The sequence below is a fragment of the Lottia gigantea genome, assembly GCF_000327385.1.
Source record: "Lottia gigantea unplaced genomic scaffold LOTGIsca_23, whole genome shotgun sequence".
In the NCBI taxonomy this organism is placed as follows: domain Eukaryota; kingdom Metazoa; phylum Mollusca; class Gastropoda; family Lottiidae; genus Lottia; species Lottia gigantea.
Genome location: NW_008708645.1, coordinates 1,224,594 through 1,244,963, shown reverse-complemented (window position 1 = coordinate 1,244,963; position 20,370 = coordinate 1,224,594). Strand labels below are relative to the sequence as shown.

The following is a 20,370-nucleotide window of genomic DNA, read 5'->3' as shown; positions in this document are numbered from 1 at the left end:
AAAAATTCTATGAAAAATGAAATGGGGGCAATTTCTCAACACCCATTATTTTTATGCCATTTTAGAGCACTTTGATGGGCATTTACAGGGTATCTAACCGGGAAAAAAAAGGTAAATTGAATACATATTGGAAGGCCAACCCTCAATACAATCTCTGTAACCTGCCTGATTTTAGTAAGAATACTACTCATGTGGCATGTATGTTCCTGACAGTTAAGTGCCCTCACTTTTCTTATTGATTGCTATGGTGTAAGGGCACCTTTGTCAAGTTGATACAAGGATAAACTTATTATAATTTGAAGGCAATTGTGCTACATTTCAGAATAAAATATTATCAGTAATGCCTATAATGAATAAAGTGTTTTTTACCCAAATTGCAAAAGAAAATGATGCCAAAAATAAAGGAACATAAAATTCTTATCTCTAAAGAAGACTGAAGGATTTGAAAATGGTAGTTAAGATATGTAATAATAACAAGTTTAATTCCCTAGTTTTATTGTTATTCTTTCAACTTACTTCAAATTAATGGACAAAGATTTCTACTAAGCACATTATATCTCATCTCCATTGTCTCATTTGGCTGAGAAAATTTGATTTCTGGTTGTAAAGTTGCAGTTAGGTGTACGATTCTAGACTTGCCAAATGATTATTAAGATAAATTTTATTGCACAAGGAGTTCTGAAACTGGATTATGCTTGATTAATGTTATGATAGCGATACAACTTTATAAAGTCTCATCTAACAGAGAAAAAAATTAGAAGGAAAGGAAAAATCGATAAAGAAAATTGTGCTGATAATCTGATGAAAGAAGTTAATTAGGTTTTACAGATTCCAGACTGCTCAGGCAGCCATTTTGAAAAGTGTTAATTTTGTGTGTCATATATTGGTAGTGAGAATTATATACAACACAAGGTTACTTAATTACATTGTGAGGTATAGGTAGACTAGTGTCGCCAGAAACAAATTAATTATTTATTTTAAATTACACTGAATCTATTCCACCATCTTTCAATGGTATATTCATATTGTCATAGAGCTTCCACTGGTATCAGATTATTTATATCCTCGAGGTTATTGTGTGTCTACACAAAACTTTCTACCATGGCATGTTTGATGGTGTTTTAAGGCATATGATTAAAACTCCATGATACCATCATTAACCTGATATAATAGATACTCTGATAAATGACAATTAGAAACAGACCTATTTCCAGCAGTTATGTTCTTAAAAGAAAGGAAAAGGTTTGTAGCTTTTAAAATAAATTTTGTGAAAATAGGTGCAGAATGATTTGGAACAATAAATTATCATATATATATATCTCAAAATGAAATATAATGAAGTGAATTTTTAACTTTGCGCAAATTGTTATGGCTTGTTCAAATTCTGAAAATAGATTCATTTTTCAATTACTGTAAGATTTGTGAAAGGCTTTGATCTGAAAAATTTGTTTGATACCAAGGACTTCTGTTTATAAATAAGAGGTATAAGAGATTTCATTATGATACAAAAAACATTTTTTTATTACAAGAGCTTTGATGGGATGAAAAAAGAAATGGCTAATGGATGCCAACTGCAAGATCAGAATTTTCTAGCTCTATTACAATATCTTCATTGTGCAAAGATTGTATCAGGTCAAAAGAAAGCAGACACAAATATAATTGAGGTAGTATTAGTGCATAACCTTTGACAAGATTTATTATTAATTATACCATTGACTTGCCAAACATTCAAAAATATTTGGCAGCATACAGGTATTGGGTAGGTTGACTTAAAATACTTGTCTGTTATATACCCAAGTAATAATGAAAACCCAAATAACAGTTTGACAATACATTGGTGACAGCCAATGAACTCATGTGAGTAATTATATCAAGATGATGAAGTATTTAATGATGAAAAGTGGTATCAGGTGTCTAGAAGAGTAAGCATACCCTGTCTGGCGCCACACCACCCAATGCTGCTTAATGAACACAAAAGTATGAAGGTAAAACCGAAAAAGGAAGTCGGTAGATGTATCTTCTATTGAAAAATCTTTGTTTATGTGAAACTATTTACTTGCTGTAAGGTGCTTTGGATTTCATACTAGCATGCTTAAGTGAAAGATATCCTGTTATTCCATCACCATTATCCTCAAGTTCAGTTACTCACAGTAATGTTGTGAATCATATAATAATTATACTGAAGGGACCAACTTGTAGTCTCAGACTTTCGCTCGCATGATTACAAATTGTGTTAGCGCTGATTTTCTTGCATGTAACAAATTGAATATCGACTGACCTTAGCATATTTATTGGAATCTTCTGAGATTACTTTCAGGAGTCTTAATAGCATGAAAATTCCAGTATTGATTTATTATTTGAAATCTGGTTGAATTTTATTATTTATGAAAGTAACTTTGCCATGAATATCAGTTTGGTAGAGAGGGACAATCATTTTACAATGTCTATCTGATGCAGTGGCAGCATTTAAATATTAATCATTTAAATATGATTTTTATACATTATACTTAGAATACATGTCAGAGGGAATAGACCATATCAATTCTATTTTTCAAAAATTTACTTGGTGTAGAGCTCTCAGTCAGTTGTCTCCCCCATTAAGTCAGCCACCCCTCACCATTCTCAACAGGCTTTCACCACCACCTGGTGGTCTTAATGAAATATTCCATGCATGTTTCAATCATTCCTTATGCTATCTGTAAGCTAATCTTAATGTTTCTAAAACTAAAGGTTGTGTTAAAGCAGGTGGAAAAGACATCATAGGACAAAGCAACATATATAGACTTATCATTTGTATAGGGACATATTCTAATGTTTATTAAGCTACAGGTTGAACTTTGACTACCTCATTCAAACATGTGTTAGCATTTTGTAATTCACTGCTCAGTGGTGGTCCTCTTCTACGGTTAATTGCAAACACATGCATAAGTATTTATTTGCAAGTTGGAAATACTTAAGATTATGTTCTATCAGTAGACATCTTGAAGTGAATATCAAGTTTGTCAGGTATTTGCAGTTTTAATTTCCATCAAGTTTATATGCAGTTTATACAAAGATAAAAAGTATAGTAAAAGGGGCAGTCTGACTTTTTAAGTGGGTTGGAAAAGCTAGTTGCTCAAATTAATAAAAACTATAAACACAAACTTTATCTGAATGTTCTACCTTGCCATTAAGTTTTAGAACCCAAAAATTTAAAAATGTTGTTATTTACAGCATTATTCCCATCAAAGAGATCTTCATATTGTATCAATTGTTAATTATATATTATCATATAATATAAAATAGCTATAAAAGTTATTTACTTGGTGTTACTATTTACGTAATGAAATATATGTCATATCTATTTAAATGTGATTTATTTAATCATTAATAATTCAAAACCTTCTGTTGTATGTGTTAAAACGTTTTATATTTAAAGATATATATTTTTTGAGTTGAAATCGAATTATAACCTAATAAATTCCATGTGATATACTTAAAACATGTTGCAGGCCCATCACAGTGTTTTTAATGTTTATCATTTCTGTTCAATTTGATTCCAAATGTTTTATTAAAAGACAAGTTGAGTAGTAGGATTTACATATTATGTATTTTGGCACAGTTCTCCTCTGTCGTTTTTCTGTTATTTGACAGCTGGCAAAATACCTAGCAGAAATTCTTCACAGAAAAAAGTAGGATTGCTGTGTTTTTCTAGGGTGGGGGAATTGAATGTTGTTTCTTGAAAGATTATTTGCTGAAAGATAACAAAATTTTCATCAATTGTGTTTCCATTTTTGAAAAACATCATCAGATTAAGTGTTTCATTTTGTTGATTTGGTTTCATGTTTTTGACATCCTTTTACAATGCAGACGTCATTTTGGAAGATTTAAAATGTTGTTGCAACACATAATGGCTTTAAGAGATGAAACTTGGTATTATATTAAAGTTGATTATATTTATCTAAGCTTTATTGATATTCAAGTATATATTATTTAACTAGGTTCAGTATTTATTCTTAATAAAGGTTCTTTAATTATTATTTTACTAGGTTCAGTATTTGTTCTTAATAAAGGTTCTTTAATTATTATTTTACTAGGTTCAGTATTTATTCTTAATAAAGGTTCTTTAATTATTATTTAACTAGGTTCAGTATTTATTCTTAATAAAGGTTCTTTAATTATTATTTAACTAGGTTCAGTATTTGTTCTTAATAAAGGTTCTTTAATTATTATTTTATTAGGTTCAGTATTTATTCTTAATAAAGGTTCTTTAATTATTATTTAACTAGGTTCAGTATTTATTCTTAATAAAGGTTCTTTAATTATTATTTTACTAGGTTCAGTATTTGTTCTTAATAAAGGTTCTTTAATTATTATTTTACTAGGTTCAGTATTTATTCTTAATAAAGGTTCTTTAATTATTATTTAACTAGGTTCAGTATTTGTTCTTAATAAAGGTTCTTTAATTATTATTTTATTAGGTTCAGTATTTATTCTTAATAAAGGTTCTTTAATTATTATTTAACTAGGTTCAGTATTTATTCTTAATAAAGGTTCTTTAATTATTATTTTACTAGGTTCAGTATTTATTCTTAATAAAAGGTTCTTTAATTATTATTTAACTAGGTTCAGTATTTGTTCTTAATAAAGGTCCTTTAATTATTATTTTATTAGGTTCAGTATTTATTCTTAATAAAAGTTCTTTAATTATTATTTAACTAGGTTCAGTATTTATTCTTAATAAAGGTTCTTTAATTATTATTTTACTAGGTTCAGTATTTATTCTTAATAAAGGTTCTTTAATTATTATTTAACTAGGTTCAGTATTTATTCTTAAACTAGGTTCAGTATTTATTCTTAATAAAGGTTCTTTAATTATTATTTTACTAGGTTCAGTATTTATTCTTAATAAAGGTTCTTTAATTATTATTTAACTAGGTTCAGTATTTATTCTTAAACTAGGTTCAGTATTTATTCTTAATAAAGGTTCTTTAATTATTATTTAACTAGGTTCAGTATTTATTCTTCAACAAGGCTCAGTATTTATTCTTAATAAAGGTTCTTTAATTATTCTTTAACTAGGTTCAGTAATTGTTCTTAAGTAAGGTTCANAAGTTGAGTATTCATTCTTCAACAATGTGTAGTATTTATTCTTCAACAAGGTTCAGTATTTATTCTTTAGCAAGGTTCAGTATTTATTCTTTAGCAAGGTTCAGTATTTATTCATTAGCAAGGTTGAGTATTTTTTCATTAGCAAGGTTCAGTATTTATTCATTAGCAAGGTAGCAAGGTTGAGTACTTATTCATTAGCAAGGTAGCAAGGTTGAGTATTTATTCATTAGCAAGGTAGCAAGGTTGAAGGTTGAGTATTTATTCATTAGCAGGGTTGAGTATTTATTCTTCTACAAGGTTCAACTTTAAAATGCACAAAAAATTTTTTGCTGACCACAAATAAAATTAACGTCATAACATCTACAAAATATCTTATTGTTTAACCCTACAACCAGGCTTCCATGTTAATACTGACTGAATAAAACATAACTACTCAGTTAATAAAAACAATAATGTTTTTTAGCTCATCCTATTATTACTGATTATGCCTGATTTGAATACTGGTATAATTTTGAGGTATAATGGAAAGGTTCAGGAAGACATGATTGATAATGCTTGGGTAACCAATGACAACTAATTCACTATCAGGTTTTACTTTTGCTGAACTATTACAGCCTCCAATGTTGAAACCACTTCATCTTGCAGCTCTTGTCAAAATAGAAATGGGTTTAAGTGGTCCTTGGAGAGCAGTAATTCAAGTAAGTGAAATGGACTTTGAAAATGAATTTAGCCAAGTCAGGTTATAGTTTTCCCTCAAGATAATTTGTTCCATGAACCTGCATGTAAATCAAATCTTAAACTGGAGATGTATGTTTATTTTTAAAGTGTTCAATACTTTTAAATGCTTTTTATATTTAAAGCTGTCAAAATCGATTACCCATTCCAGTTACCCTATCACACCAGTCGCCGTGCCAGCCTTCCAAGACTGGGGCAGGCGGACGACTATTGAGGTTGAGATTCAAAAAGTGGCAACTTCATGAAAACACAGGCGGAAACGTCCCATGGATCATCTGACAAGGTTCTCACACAATCACATAGTTTTGAATTTGTTAGAAATGAAGCAGAGGCACAAACCTTTTCTGGTGCCGCCACTGAGTTGATCAAGTAACTTATGTCAGGTATAATTATAACTACTGAGGATGAATTATTTATTAAATACAATACTTCAAATTTCTCTTTTTATTGTTGTTCATATTATAATATAGACAATTTTATTTATATAACATATTTCTTTACAATTAACATTTTCTTTCATCAATATGACTGGATGACTTGCAATTAGATCAATTTTCTACCTTCAATAACCTAAATTTGTCAGCAGGAAATAATCATAATGTTCCTAGCAATTATATCATTATTTTGTTATCACAGAGGCTGACATTTTACTGATATCTTGACTAATTATGTGTAGTTAGGAATATATAAATGTATCATTGGAACCAATTAGGGGAAAAATGTTATGCTGCAATTAATTATATCATAATTACAATTAGATAATCAGGTCACACGCTGGCTATTGTTTGTCTAAATGTCTGGAAAATCAAAGCATTAATACATTTTTTCACAATTCATTTTTATGCTACCTCTATTAGCATTCTTTTTGATAATAGTTATATATGAAGTCTTATCCTCACAATGTCAAGCTATAATTTTATTATACTATGTCTTATACCTTGACTGCAACAGCCACTTCTCTTGTGTCACAGAAGTTTGTAAATATAGCTTTATGACAAGAGCTCTGTTTTTATTAGGAAAATGATCAGGTTTCTGTACCAATACAATTCTACTTATTTCAAATGTTGAAGATTAATTAGTTGATGGAAGAAATCAACTCTATAATTTACAGTCATAGAATCAAAGTGCTATAGACATTGTATAACGTACAAAAACTACTTACTAACAACTGTTCAGTTAATTCAAGGTTGGATTTGGGTCTTTAATATATGTAAAAAGACTAGTGGAATATTAATTCCCTACATCACTGATCTTTTAAACTCCAGTATCACTGCAACGTTTTCAGATATATTTAAGTTGCCAATGCCGTGCCGTCAATTAAAAAGTGTGGCCTTGATAATAATATTTTGAAAAATTACCGTCCAGTTTCTATTTTAAACTTTATCTCTAAGATTTTAGAAAAGTGTATCTTGCACAAACTCTCTGATTACTTGATTACACATAGTCTTCTTGAATGTTACCAAAGTGCATATAGAAAAGGACATAGTACTGAAACTGCTCTTACAAAAGTCAATAATGACATCATTCTAGCCTTAGATAATCAACAATGTGTATTTTTTATACTGCTCGACCTGTCTGCCGCATTTGACCATTGTATCCTGCAAGATAGACTTCTATGTGATTTTGGAAATTGTTTTTATCACATCAGAAATATTGGCAGGATAAGAGAATTCTTATCAACTGATGCTAGATAATTTCAACTCGCTTCTCATTGGTTTACCAGTAAAGCACATTAATAAACTTCAAAGGGTTGATTTCCTTAAAACGCAAAACTGACCATATCACACCTATTCTATATGACCTCCATTGGCTCCCTATACAATATAGACTAGAATTTAAAGTATTGTTACTTGTTTACAAATGTCTGAATGGCTTAGCTCCAAAATATCTTTCAGAACTCCTTACTCTTCACAACCCCTTACTCTTCACAACCCTATTCGTGTAACTAGATCTGCTCAAGACAAAACACTCCTGAAACCTATGCCTGTAAAACTCCGCACATATGGAGAGCGATCATTTGCATATCAGGGTCCTATACTGTGGAACAAACTTCCAGTTGGGATACGTTCATGCCCCTCAGTTTTAAGTTTTAAAACATCTCTAAAAACTCATTTGTTTTTAAAGGCCTATCCTACTATAGGTCTTAATCTATGAAATTATTTTAATGTATTTAAATGTGGTTTAAATCTATTGTTAAATTTATATTTTATAATATTATTTATTTGACTTCATCAATAATTGAATATTTTAATTTGCTATTTTAATATGGATTTTATATGTTAATCTTCTTTGATTTATCTATTGTACAGCGCCCCTGAACACTGTCATGGTTAAAGGAGCGCTTTATAAATGTTGTTAATAATAATAATTAATGATAAATAGCACAGAAATTGCATAATTCCTTCAAATATATCTAATAGTAGAAATTACACTTTCTATTTCTATATCATTATGTCTCTTCTATATAGATAGGGTGGAGTCTCAAGAAATACGAGTATTACTGATAAGCTGAGCTAAAAAAATTGAGACTGAGTTAGGATAGGTAAAATAAATGGTGAATTACAGAAGAATTGTAAGTCAGTTGTCATGAAGACTTTATCTCAGCTCAGAGATCTATTTCTATCTATTTCATATTGTTTGAGATATTTCATACCTTATTACAGAAACCATAATATGATAACATTATTTTTAACAATTCATTCTGCTCTGTGAATTTTACCATAAATATAATCAAATATGGATCCCAAGGGGAGGTAACATGATAATAAATCATAGGATTGTAACATAAGAAATTTTCACTGCAGAATTGACCCTAAACATGCAATGTCAAGTATAGACCAGTTTCAATTGATTACATGAATACGAAATCACACGACAAGACATAGGGAATCTTCCGGTATCTTGAGTAGAGATGAAGGTTGATGAATATTTTATGATGTGTTGATGAAATTCTACTGAATTGTGAGATTGAGAATTAAATATTGAAAGCCAAGCATGTTAGATTAAATCTTGTTAAGTCTATTTCTGTATGTGAGATCTTCCTAACAAATTTTAATGGAACTTAGCATTATGTATGTATAGAAATTATTCTATAGATGCATATAAGGATTATTCACTAGATACATATAGGGATTATTCGCTAGATACATATAGGAAACCTAGGATACATATAGGGATTATTCACTAGATAACATATATGGAAACCTAGGATACTTATAGGGATTATTCACTAGATACATATAGGAAGCCTAGGATACATATAGGGATTATTCACTAGATACATATAGGAAACCTAGGATACATGTAGGGATTATTCGCTAGATACATATATGGATCTTTTAGATACATATATGGCTTATTTAATAGATACATATTGGGATTATTAACTAAATACTTATTCATTAGATTAAATTATCACCTTTTTACTTTGGCTTTTTGTAGCTTATGGTTTGAATCTTACTTTAATAATTTCTCAACTACAGATTTAATTGTCAACTTACAACATTTAGAGATAATACCCGGGAACATAAAAAGTGGTACTGTATCGCATGTAATTTTTATCAGTAGAGCAGTTTAATATTTTCTAATAACAAATGGAAATTAACTCATTGTAAAATTTGTGTCTAAAACAATGAGAATCCATTAATTTGTCGCACATTTTATTAAATTTCTCAAGGACTGAAAGTCGGCACAGAATCAAAGGAGCCATGATTGTTACTATAAATAGTATCGTAGTCATAGATTGTGCTGAATAAGGAATATTATACTGAAGTGGATAGCAGACGACATTTCGGGGAGTACTCTAAGTGGTGTAAAAAACTTATCACTTTGAAAAAAACATTGAAGATATCAGGAGTAAGAAAAGCCATTATTGAAGAAATACTATAAAAAGTAACCATGTAGGCATAAGTGGGCGAGAATGACTGTTGTGGGAAAAGTGGTATTACCGCTCTATATAATGGTGTCTGTGTTGCCAACCTTTCGTCCAACGGGGACAGATTTTTTAGATTTACTCAAGTGTCTAACGCAATGCGCAAATACATTTGGGGGTTAAGGTCTACTGCATTTATATTTTCCACTGGTATGAAATTTACAATTCAAGAATAATTTAATTAAGTGATACTGTTCATAACTTTAATTAAACATTCAAAATATAAAAAAGTGCTATACAGTTTCAACTACCATAGAAGAAATTACTCCACAAAATTTTTAACTGCTATGCAATTTCGGCCTATAGAGCAAAAAACTGCTATGAAAATAAAAAAAAGCAATTTGTACCCTGAATACTATTGTTAAACACGATTTAGATATGTATGTGAAACACATTGAGATGGTGCACAATGTCGGAAAAAATGGAAAAAAAACATCTTAACTGCTTGCTGCTTTCAGCTTCGAATGTAAAAGGGTGTTGTTTAGAGGGATATGAATATACTGGAAAAGCCAGTAACAAATATAAGGTGGTTGAAATTGGCTTCTAATTAACAATCAATATCTGTGTTAAAACTGTAGACTGTTAGCTAAAATAACGTTAGGATTTAGGCGATTGATTTGTAGGTATGTAATCCATTTCAAATGCTTCAGACCATATCTCATTAAAACTTGCTATCTCATTGATATTAACTCCAAACAACTCTCTATGGACATTATTACTCAATTTCACACAAATTTAAATGTTTCACTTTGTCGATATTGACTCAATAAACTTACTACCGGGAGCAAGCATCAAGTTGGATTGAAAATGATGAATTTAATGTATGATTTCATTGATTATCTGTATTTATATAATGATTATGTTTTTTCTGAAAGATCAGGAAACTTGCCTAAAGATCTATCAGCATTTATATATCCATTGTATATTTTCTGATATCAGGCAACTTGAAGCATCCGTCCATCTGTCCATATTTGGCTTGTGCTATCTCTAAAGGCAACAATTCTTTACAGATTCTTTTTATTTTGTATGTCATTGTCATTATGAAGATATCCCTATCGATTTTCGATTGATGATCTGATAATTTTTCACCTGAGCTAATTCAACTTAGCGTTTTCACACTATGCTATATACTCGTGCTCACTCTACAGGCAACAATTCTTTACAGATTCTTATGCATTTTATTTTGTGGGTCATTGTCATTATGATGATGATCCCTATTGAGCAAGCAACAATTCTTTATGGATTCGTTTGATTTGATATGCCCACCAGTAGTATGGAGAAATATTGTCATCCATCCGTCTGTTCACAATTGACTCATGCTCACTGTACAGGCTACAAACAATGATTTGTACTTGCAATCAATGCTGCTGTAGTGCATATGTCACCTTGCTTATATTTTCTGAGATCAAGCAACTCACTTAAAGAAATCAGTCAACTGGCCTACAATCCTATCTGTATTAAAATAATCATTTTATATTTACTGAGACCAGGCAACCGGGTTTATTTGATCATAGGACTAGAGAAATTTTTAATTTGATTGTAAATGTCTTCATAATGTAATTTCAATCGATAAATAATTTGTTTTCCCACCTTACTGAGATATTAATTGAGTTAGCGTCTATGTAGAGAATAGAGAGGTGTCTGGGACACTGTGATCCTGCCAGTACAGAAGATATTTCATAAAGCAAGACAATTCAAGGCAATTCTGTTTATCGAAATCTCGTCCAAGTATGGTAAAATCCTGCTACTACTTTATGTCAAAATCATGAGATACAACCTGATCAGTATTTCAGAATTTTTCCTCTTGTGAAAATCACTTCTTTGCTTAACTTAACATAACAAATGTTCTTCACAGTTGCTTTAGGAATAAGAAACCTGTATTAAGAAATGTTTAAAGAGCATAAATTTGGAACAGACCCTGCTAGATCTATTATGATTCTTTCTGGATCAAGTGGAAAATGATATGAACTTGTTCATAATTGTGACTGTTGCTTCTCCAATTGATGCATGATGCATAACTTAGAGACCAAAGTTGATATTTTCTGATAATGGAAAATAGTTTCAGAGAATTAAATTGACCAGAATAAGAGCTGTCAAAATCTGGAATGGAAAATCCATTAAACTGTCAGAAAATCTTGATGATGAGATGGAATAATTTCATGTCTGCATATCTCTTTATTGTGTCATACTGGCAGCCATCTTTTAATTTCATGTCACATGGTTAAGTCATTATATATATATATATATTTATTTATATGTTAAAATGTCAAATGTTACAAAGTTTCTCACCCACAAAATTTGGGCCAGTTCTGAATTAGTTTTACATGCATTTAATGGGTTATTAGTTAGTATGTTAATTTGAAACCTCAAGATTAATCACTGCCTTGATGTATACACATATCTGTACAGTGTATCAAACTGTTTAAGATGGATAGAGTTTAAAATCAAACTTGCCCAATTCTTTCTTTGTCAATTCACCATAGAGTAAACCAGTATGAGATACCTTTTTCTTTTTTTTTTAACCCTTTCAGGTTTTTGATTGTTTGCATGTTTCTTTGGCTTTTCCTGCAATCTCTGTCATTTCAGAGACTATAGTCTGTCTGAATAGAATGACATAAATTATAATGTCCAGATGTTTTATGCAAGACTATTACACCCAAAAAATTTCAAAATTACCTCCAGTGTGAAATCCTTGGCTTAGGAAATGTTTCGTTTGATCCAATTTTTCAAGATATTGCTTGCTGTTATGAACTCATAGTTTGTTGATTATTGGATATGCTGCATGCCTTACCCAAACAAAGTTACCTATAGATATCAGTAGGAAGATGTCAAATGATGAAATGAAGGATTCAACAACTATCAATGTGTACCCATAACATTATCTCAAGCAAACGAATTCTTGAGCTAATTCTAATTAGAAGGTCAAATCTTATCTCATTCAAAATTTAGATGATGTGACATGCTAAGGAGGTGATTTTATCACATGTTAAACTATGTTGAACAATTTGCAGATAAACTTTAAAATTTGGTGATAACATGTTACTCTGAGGGTTTAAAACTGATACAAATCTATTCTAGTTTTTAAATTTCGGATTTAGTTTCATTTGAATGACAGTTGAATTAAAAAAGCTTTTTGACAGAAGTCAGAGTTCACATAAAACACACCGACTAGTTTGAACTTTTTGTGTATAAAGTTTCCCAGCTGTAACAAGCTGATGAAGAATGGGGTTCATTTTGAATGGTTAAGTTTTCAGCATTTCCAGTTAAAAACATTTCCTTTTCTTTCGATTTGAGTCATTTTCGTTCTCGTTGACTGATAAGATATTTTATATAAGTTTTGAATATTTCCATTTAAAGTATTGTCTTGTACTAGTTACTATGGAATGTCAATTGTTTTCAAAATTTTCAGTGCAGTGCTATTTCGCGTTGTTAAAGTGCCTTGAAACATTTTCTGAAGTTTCCAAAACATTCACTCTTTCCTTGAAGCATTTTGTTGTCTTTGATTGATAGGGATTTTACTTTAATAGCACTCAATCCTCATTAATATTCAAATTTAACCTTTTCTAAGCTGAGCATGAGAAAGCTTTGGTGGCTGGTGGGCCTGACTCCCTGAATGAGTTACTAGTAGTTAGATCATCCTAAAATTCCTGCTGTCAGTGTATTCAGTCTGCATTTTGCAAACTTCTTCATGGCTGTTTACATGTTCAGACATAGATCTTGAAGGTCAGGTGAGACTAGGTATCAAGTAAGATAAACACTACATATTGTACACCATATTTAAAATAAACAAATACATATTCAGAAATACTTTCCATTTTATACTAAAGATCCTGGGCATTCTGTAGTCAATTTCTCTATATAAAAAACAGCATGGTAATACTAAATTTCATGTACAAAAATACACAGAATGAAACCAGGCATGTCTAATATTCAAGAATATAAGGTTACATGAATCTCTGGTCCTGGTCCTGTTTATTTTTAAAAAAAAAAACATGTGGTGGCTATGTAAATATGTGATCATGGTTTCTCAACTGGCCGCCACATATCAACATTTTCAAAAGTTGCACAACAGATTCACTAAACATATTAATGTATTTTACAATATGTTGTGCTATTAATGCTCAATGAGAGAGGTTATTACCCAATTACAACAAAGTGGGCCATTGTCAAGGCCCTTTGACCTTAAGTTCATGGGGCTTTTTCATTTCTTAATATGAAAAGTAGTGCTTTTAGCTCATATACTTGAGAAACCCTGATGTAGATATCTTATCTAAATCAGGGTTATTGTCAGAATGTTCTAACAAGATATTCAGACTTGTAAGAAACAGACAGTTTCCATCACAACTGTGTAGTGAAGATAATTTGATGAAGACATGAGAATGCCTAGTTTATCTTATTATGATAACAAAGTTATGATATATCAGCCTGGTATTGTGAGAAAGGCCAAGAATTTTGAACCTAAATTAGCATGAAATCTTCTGAGATTATACGCAGGCTGAAAATATACCTTATCACATCATCTTTGACCACAACACAACTGTTGCCTTGAACAAATCAATACTACTATCTTTCTGAGTATATTTAGCTGTTGTAACTCATGTAATATCAAGATGTATGTTGTTGAGATGTTCTTTCAATAAATGGTATATAAAAACTAATTATAGGACACATGCCAATAGGTTGTGCTTTTGAATTTTTATGCTTCTTGATGCCAACACCCAGTTGTATATCTTCTGATTTTGGGGGTTATTTTAATACTAGTTAGTTTTATATTTAAATGTGTTTTTAAAATCAAAGTGAAACATCAGACAGAACTGACTTGATCAATCAAATTTGATAAAGACTGCTGCCTTGTCATTGCTCTCTATGTCAAGGTTAAGAAATATCCCACTGGTCTGGCATGCAGTTCTCTTTTAATTTGACTGTCCAGCCGCTTTTGACATGTCTGCTAAAATTGTATTCTGTGAACTGCAGGTTTCATGATCATAAATTGAAAGAAATAAGGAAATAAATAAGGCTGTCACTCAAATGATGTAATGCTTATTTTAATCAATCGCATGGCTTGTTTTTGTCCCTCTGTACTCTGAAGAGTTCGAGGCAAAAATCATCTCCAAATGAAAAATGATTATTTTTAATGAAAGATTACACAATTCTATTTAGAAATGTATTTTCATCAGGAAAATAGAATCATGTTGCATGTCTTTGATGCTTTGACCATTTATAACCTCCATCTTGGTTTTTTCTTCGATTCTAGTGTGTTTTATTGTCCTGGTTTAACTTTGAAGTGGGAACTGAACAAGAAAATGAAATAATGAAGGAGAAAATAAAATGGAAGCTGTGGACCTTCAATTCAATATTTCTTTTTATGTTTTATAGATCTGGAGGATTTCATGTTGATATATATTACAATTGCTTGAAATTACCTTCACGTTTCAGAAAAGTTATCTGTTTTAAATTTCTCTTTATGTTCAGATGAACTGACATAAAACTAAATATATTCTTAGTCATACCTTGAATGACTTTTCAAAGCAAATTTATGCAGGTAAATAATTGTTAGAATCAAGAAAAATATATCCGAAATCGCAAAATATCAGTATTTATAGCAATATATTGTTTATACATTTATTGTAAATATTTGTAAAAAATCTTATATTTTTCATGACATAAAATACCTATATATTACATGTATGGAATTGAATTTATTGATGATAGAGCACCTTACTGCAAAGGCATCCATCTTCAATTTGCCAAGTGGTTATTTTGAGATGAATGCCTAGAAAACATTAGGAACTAAATTGAATGAAAAATTAGCTCAATGCAGGGACATGCAGATTATGGCTGCATATTAATTTTGCAGACTACAAGTCTGTGACATGCATTGGGCTTAAGATAATGAATAAATATCCATCTTGTGCTTGATCTCACCCATTGAATTGAGAAACCTATTATGATTTTATACCAGTCCTAGGTTGTAATGTGTTGATTTTATTCTTACATCAATAATGATTTCTTTGTCTGCATGGTTGCCTCTCCCAGACTAATGGACCCACATTTGGATGTTTATGATGTGATTAACATTATACAGTGTAAAATCTAGATAGATTTTTCTGTGGTAGAAAATAAGATAGAGGATTTATTACCCACTGAAAATGTGACAACATCTATTAATTGTTAACTGAGAATAAAGCTCTGGCTCATCAAATAATTTTTATGCATTTATATTTTCATAATGTACAGCACTTCACTAATTAAATCTCTATAACACCTCATTATTTATCACACAGGAAATGTGTCTTCAAAGCTTAAATAAGTTCTATATTTAATATTTTGTTGAATGGTCAATAAAACAACTCTTATAAAACTTATATAATATTTTTTTTCATGAAGGTGGGAAAGGGACTTTTGTGTGTCAAGGAAGATGAAACCTTAAATTTATGTGAAACTGGGAAACCTGGTTTAGAAACATGGGGCCCTCACATCGTAGCAATCCCCATTTGAGTATGGTTGCGAAAAATAGCATCTCTCATGCAAACTTAGTTGTGAGCTGCGTTTTGGTACTTATGACCATTTTCATTATTCGCCACCATATGCCACTGGTAATCACTGTGATGTGAGGGCACCTTAGGCATATATATGCTTTTAGTTTGAATATTACCAACTGAAGATTTATCAAGGATGGGTATTGTAAAATATTTATCAAATATCTTCTGTAATCAAATATCTTCTGTATCTTTCCAGAACAATGTGGTAATCCACTGGGCATGCAGTCTGGTGAAGTTAAAGATGAACAGCTTACAGCAAGTTCCTCATACAACAAAGCAGAAGTTGGACCAGAAAATGCAAGGTAAGACTAATTTCAGGAAACATAGTAAGGTACTTCTCTTTAGAGGAGTCCACTATCAATTACTCTCAATTTGCCATGCTTTGGATGATATTTTGATTATGGGAATTGTCTTCCTTGTACAGATTTTTATGCTGAAAATGCAATTAATAACTTCAAAGATGAAAAACAAAGTTTAAGCAACTTCATACTTTTAAGGTTTTGCATTCAGTATTACCAATTTACAAATTTTGAAATAATTCTTGAAAGCTGAGTGTATTGCTTTGTTGGCAATTTATTAACAATTTTGTATTTCTCAGAGCAGCAATAATGAACACAAGTCACAAAAAATTTCAAAAGTAATAATCCACATACAGTAAAAATATCAACATCTATTGAAAATTTAACATCCAATACAAAAAGAGAAACAAACTCCTATCTTCATGACGTCATAAAAGGGGCACTGGTTGGTGAGTTCTGCATGTTCAAGATCCATTGAATAAAATGGATGTTCATAAAACAAGTTGAAACTCACCAAGTGAGAGTCATCCTTGATCAAAGACTAGTGTTTTGTGGCTTTTTCAATTTGATGTGGAATTACCCTTGATCCCTTTCTTTTTTCTCACTGTGAAGTCAGTATTAATGATGCTCGTATCTTTCGAATTAGATTATTTGATTTCACCTAATTATTAGCTATATCTTGAACTTCACCAATCATACACCATCTGTTGAAAACAATAGATAAAGTTGGCACATTCTTTAAAGCTCTTATAATTAAAATAGGTCAGATCTGTTTATCTCTTTTGGGTGTTACATAAATAAACACAAACCAACAATATACCATTATTTGGTACATTCAACATGTACTAGATTACCTGTGTAAATTTAGGTGGTGGAGTTCTTTTCTGAAAATATAGAGGTAATCTTTCAAAGTTTGAAAATGGCTGATCCCACATACGCCACTTGAATAAGAACTTCCAAACCAGCTACAAGTGCATTGTTGCTAATAGCCCAACAGATCTTACTCTACCATTTCTCAGATGTGATATCTTCATAGTTACTCAAAAGGTCACATTTTATGGTAGTTGCTCTGATTCTTAAATCGCTAGGTTATGTGGATTTTTTGGCAGATATTTTTATACCAATATAAAGCTGAATCATTAATTAATCCAACAAAACATTTATGGGTATTCTGCAATGTCCCTGTGCCTCACCCGGTACCACAATATAATTGATAGGTAGGTTTATTTTAAAAAGTTGAACAAAGAACAGTAAAGAATTTGTCAGATTTGTCAGACTGGCTCGCTATATAACATGAACTCCAAGTAATATAACTTAAAGAGTATGACATTTACATCATGTGACGTCACTCGGTAACAACGACTGCTTAAATATATATTGCGTAATTATGTTGCTAGGGTTGAAAGGGTTAAAACACACACATCACATATTATCAGTACTCTCTAAGAAAAGGTTCAAATTGTCATACTTGCTAAAGAATATTGATAAAAAAAAACACCTTCCCAAGAAAGCTGGAATTGGCGTTCCTTACATCTTAAGTTTTGAAGCATATGGTTGTGATTCATTAGTGATTTCTTTAATAAAGAGTCAATCTTTTTGAGTGGCTTTTTTACATAGATAGTTCGTTAAAATTAAAAAGCAATTTTGACACATGAAAACAATTTTGACAGATAAAAGCCAATTGTGGATTTCTTGGTCATATTTCACCAGTTGTCATGGTTACTAGGACTTCCTCAAGGCTGACAGTCCACAAGTGACTTCTTAAGCTGTACTTGAATAATATTAGCCTTAAGTAAGATTTTTCAAACAAAAGAAGGTAAATCATTTTGTCACCTTGTTCAGTTATTTCTTTCAGTTAAGTTTTAAATGCTTGAGAATGATGAAAGTAAGAAAAAAGAAAAAAATCATTGTATTCTATCCAATAAAAGAGTTATCATTAAAAAAAATTAGAAATCTGTTGAGGGTGGAAAATTTGTGAATTATGATTTTTTCACTAAAAGAACATCACACCACATCTTGCTCTCACGTCTTGCTCTCTTAACAACAGAAGAAAAAATCCACACCACACCACATCTTGCTCTCATAACAACAGAAGAAAAACTCCACAGCGCACCTTGCTCTCATAGCAGAAGAAGAAAAAACTCCAACCCACACCTTGCTCTCATAACACAAGAAGAAAAACTCCACACCATCCCACATCTTGCTCTCGTAACAACAGAAGAAAAACTCCACACCACACCTTGCTCTCATAACAACAGAAGAAAAACTCTTGACCATCCCACATCTTGCTCTCATAACAACAGAAGAAAAACTCCACACCACATCTTGCTCTCATAACAACAGAAGAAAAACTCCACACCATCCCACATCTTGCTTTCATAACAACAGAAGAAAAACTCCACACCACACCACACCTTGCTCTCATAACAACAGAAGAAAAACTCCCCAGCATCCCACATCTTGCTCTCATAACAACAGAAGAAAAACTCCACACCATCCCACATCTTGCTCTCATAACAACAGAAGAAAAACTCCACACCACACCACACCTTGCTCTCATAACAACAGAAAAAAAACTCAACAGCATCCCACATCTTGCTCTCATAACAACAGAAGAAAAACTCCACACCATCCCACATCTTGCTCTCATAACAACAGAAGAAAAACTCCACACCACACCACACCTTACTCTCATAACCACAGAAAAAAAAACCCACACCTTGCTCTCATAACAACAGAAGAAAAACTCCACACCACACCTTGCTCTCATAACAACAGAAGAAAAACTCCACACCATCCCACATCTTGCTCTCATAACAACAGAAGAAAAACTCCACACCACACCACACCTTGCTCTCATAACAGAAGAAAAACTCCACACCACACCACACCTTACTCTCATAACCACAGAAAAAAAAACCCACACCTTGCTCTCATAACAACAGAAGAAAAACTCCACACCACACCACATCTTGCTCTCATAACAACAGAAGAAAAACTCCACACCACACCTTGCTCTCATAACAACAGAAGAAAAACTCCACACCACATCTTGCTCTCATAACAACAGAAGAAAAACAGAATTAGAAATATAATCAGTTTAGAGCCTTAATTTACACCACTTGTGTTTACAATTGTAGAAACCATTTATTTCATTTGTGAAATGTACTCCATTAAATTATGATGGTAAATAAGTTTTAAAATAAATATTCTATTATTTTCTTAAAAGGAAGAAGGATTTCTAACACATTTGCTGACCAACCATTTTTCTTTTTCATTCTTTGTTTCATAAATGAGGCAGTGTTTTGTAAATAAACATTTTGTTTCCTACTTTTTCACTAACAAGATTCTTTTTAGATTCCAAATCTTATTTCTATCTCCCATTGTTCTATAAATTTACCAGAATATTCAGAATATTTCTCAAGGTCATAAAGGTCAATAAAAATCCCATCAGACAATTCCATCAGTCAATCAAAAATCTTGCCCAAAGAATGGCAAAATATGGAGTAAAGCTTCGTGTGTTTTGCTTAACATCACAGTTAAAGGATAGTTAATTGTCATGCAAATTTTGTAAATACTATTTTTAAAGTAAAATTTGTAATATAGAAAATAATAAAACTGATGAATTAGCAATGGGCCAATAAACAGCCACAGTTTTTTTCATTCAGAATTCCATGCAAATTATTTCTGTATAAATCATGTAAAGTAAATTTGGTAAAGACTTTTAGATTATTGTCTTAAGAGTTATTGGCACTAAAAGAATGTCAGGAAA

The 20,370-nt window shown here is 31.2% G+C and overlaps 1 protein-coding gene across 1 annotated transcript; it reads left to right on the top strand.

Moving 5' to 3' along the window:
• Positions 1 to 18,846: 18,846 nt before the first annotated feature.
• LOTGIDRAFT_83844 (hypothetical protein) lies at positions 18,847 to 19,509 on the top strand (the record flags this gene model as incomplete). Its single annotated transcript, XM_009054874.1, has 1 exon — positions 18,847 to 19,509. A coding segment is annotated over one exon (663 nt), but the record flags the coding sequence as incomplete, so codon positions are not given.
• Positions 19,510 to 20,370: the final 861 nt, after the last annotated feature.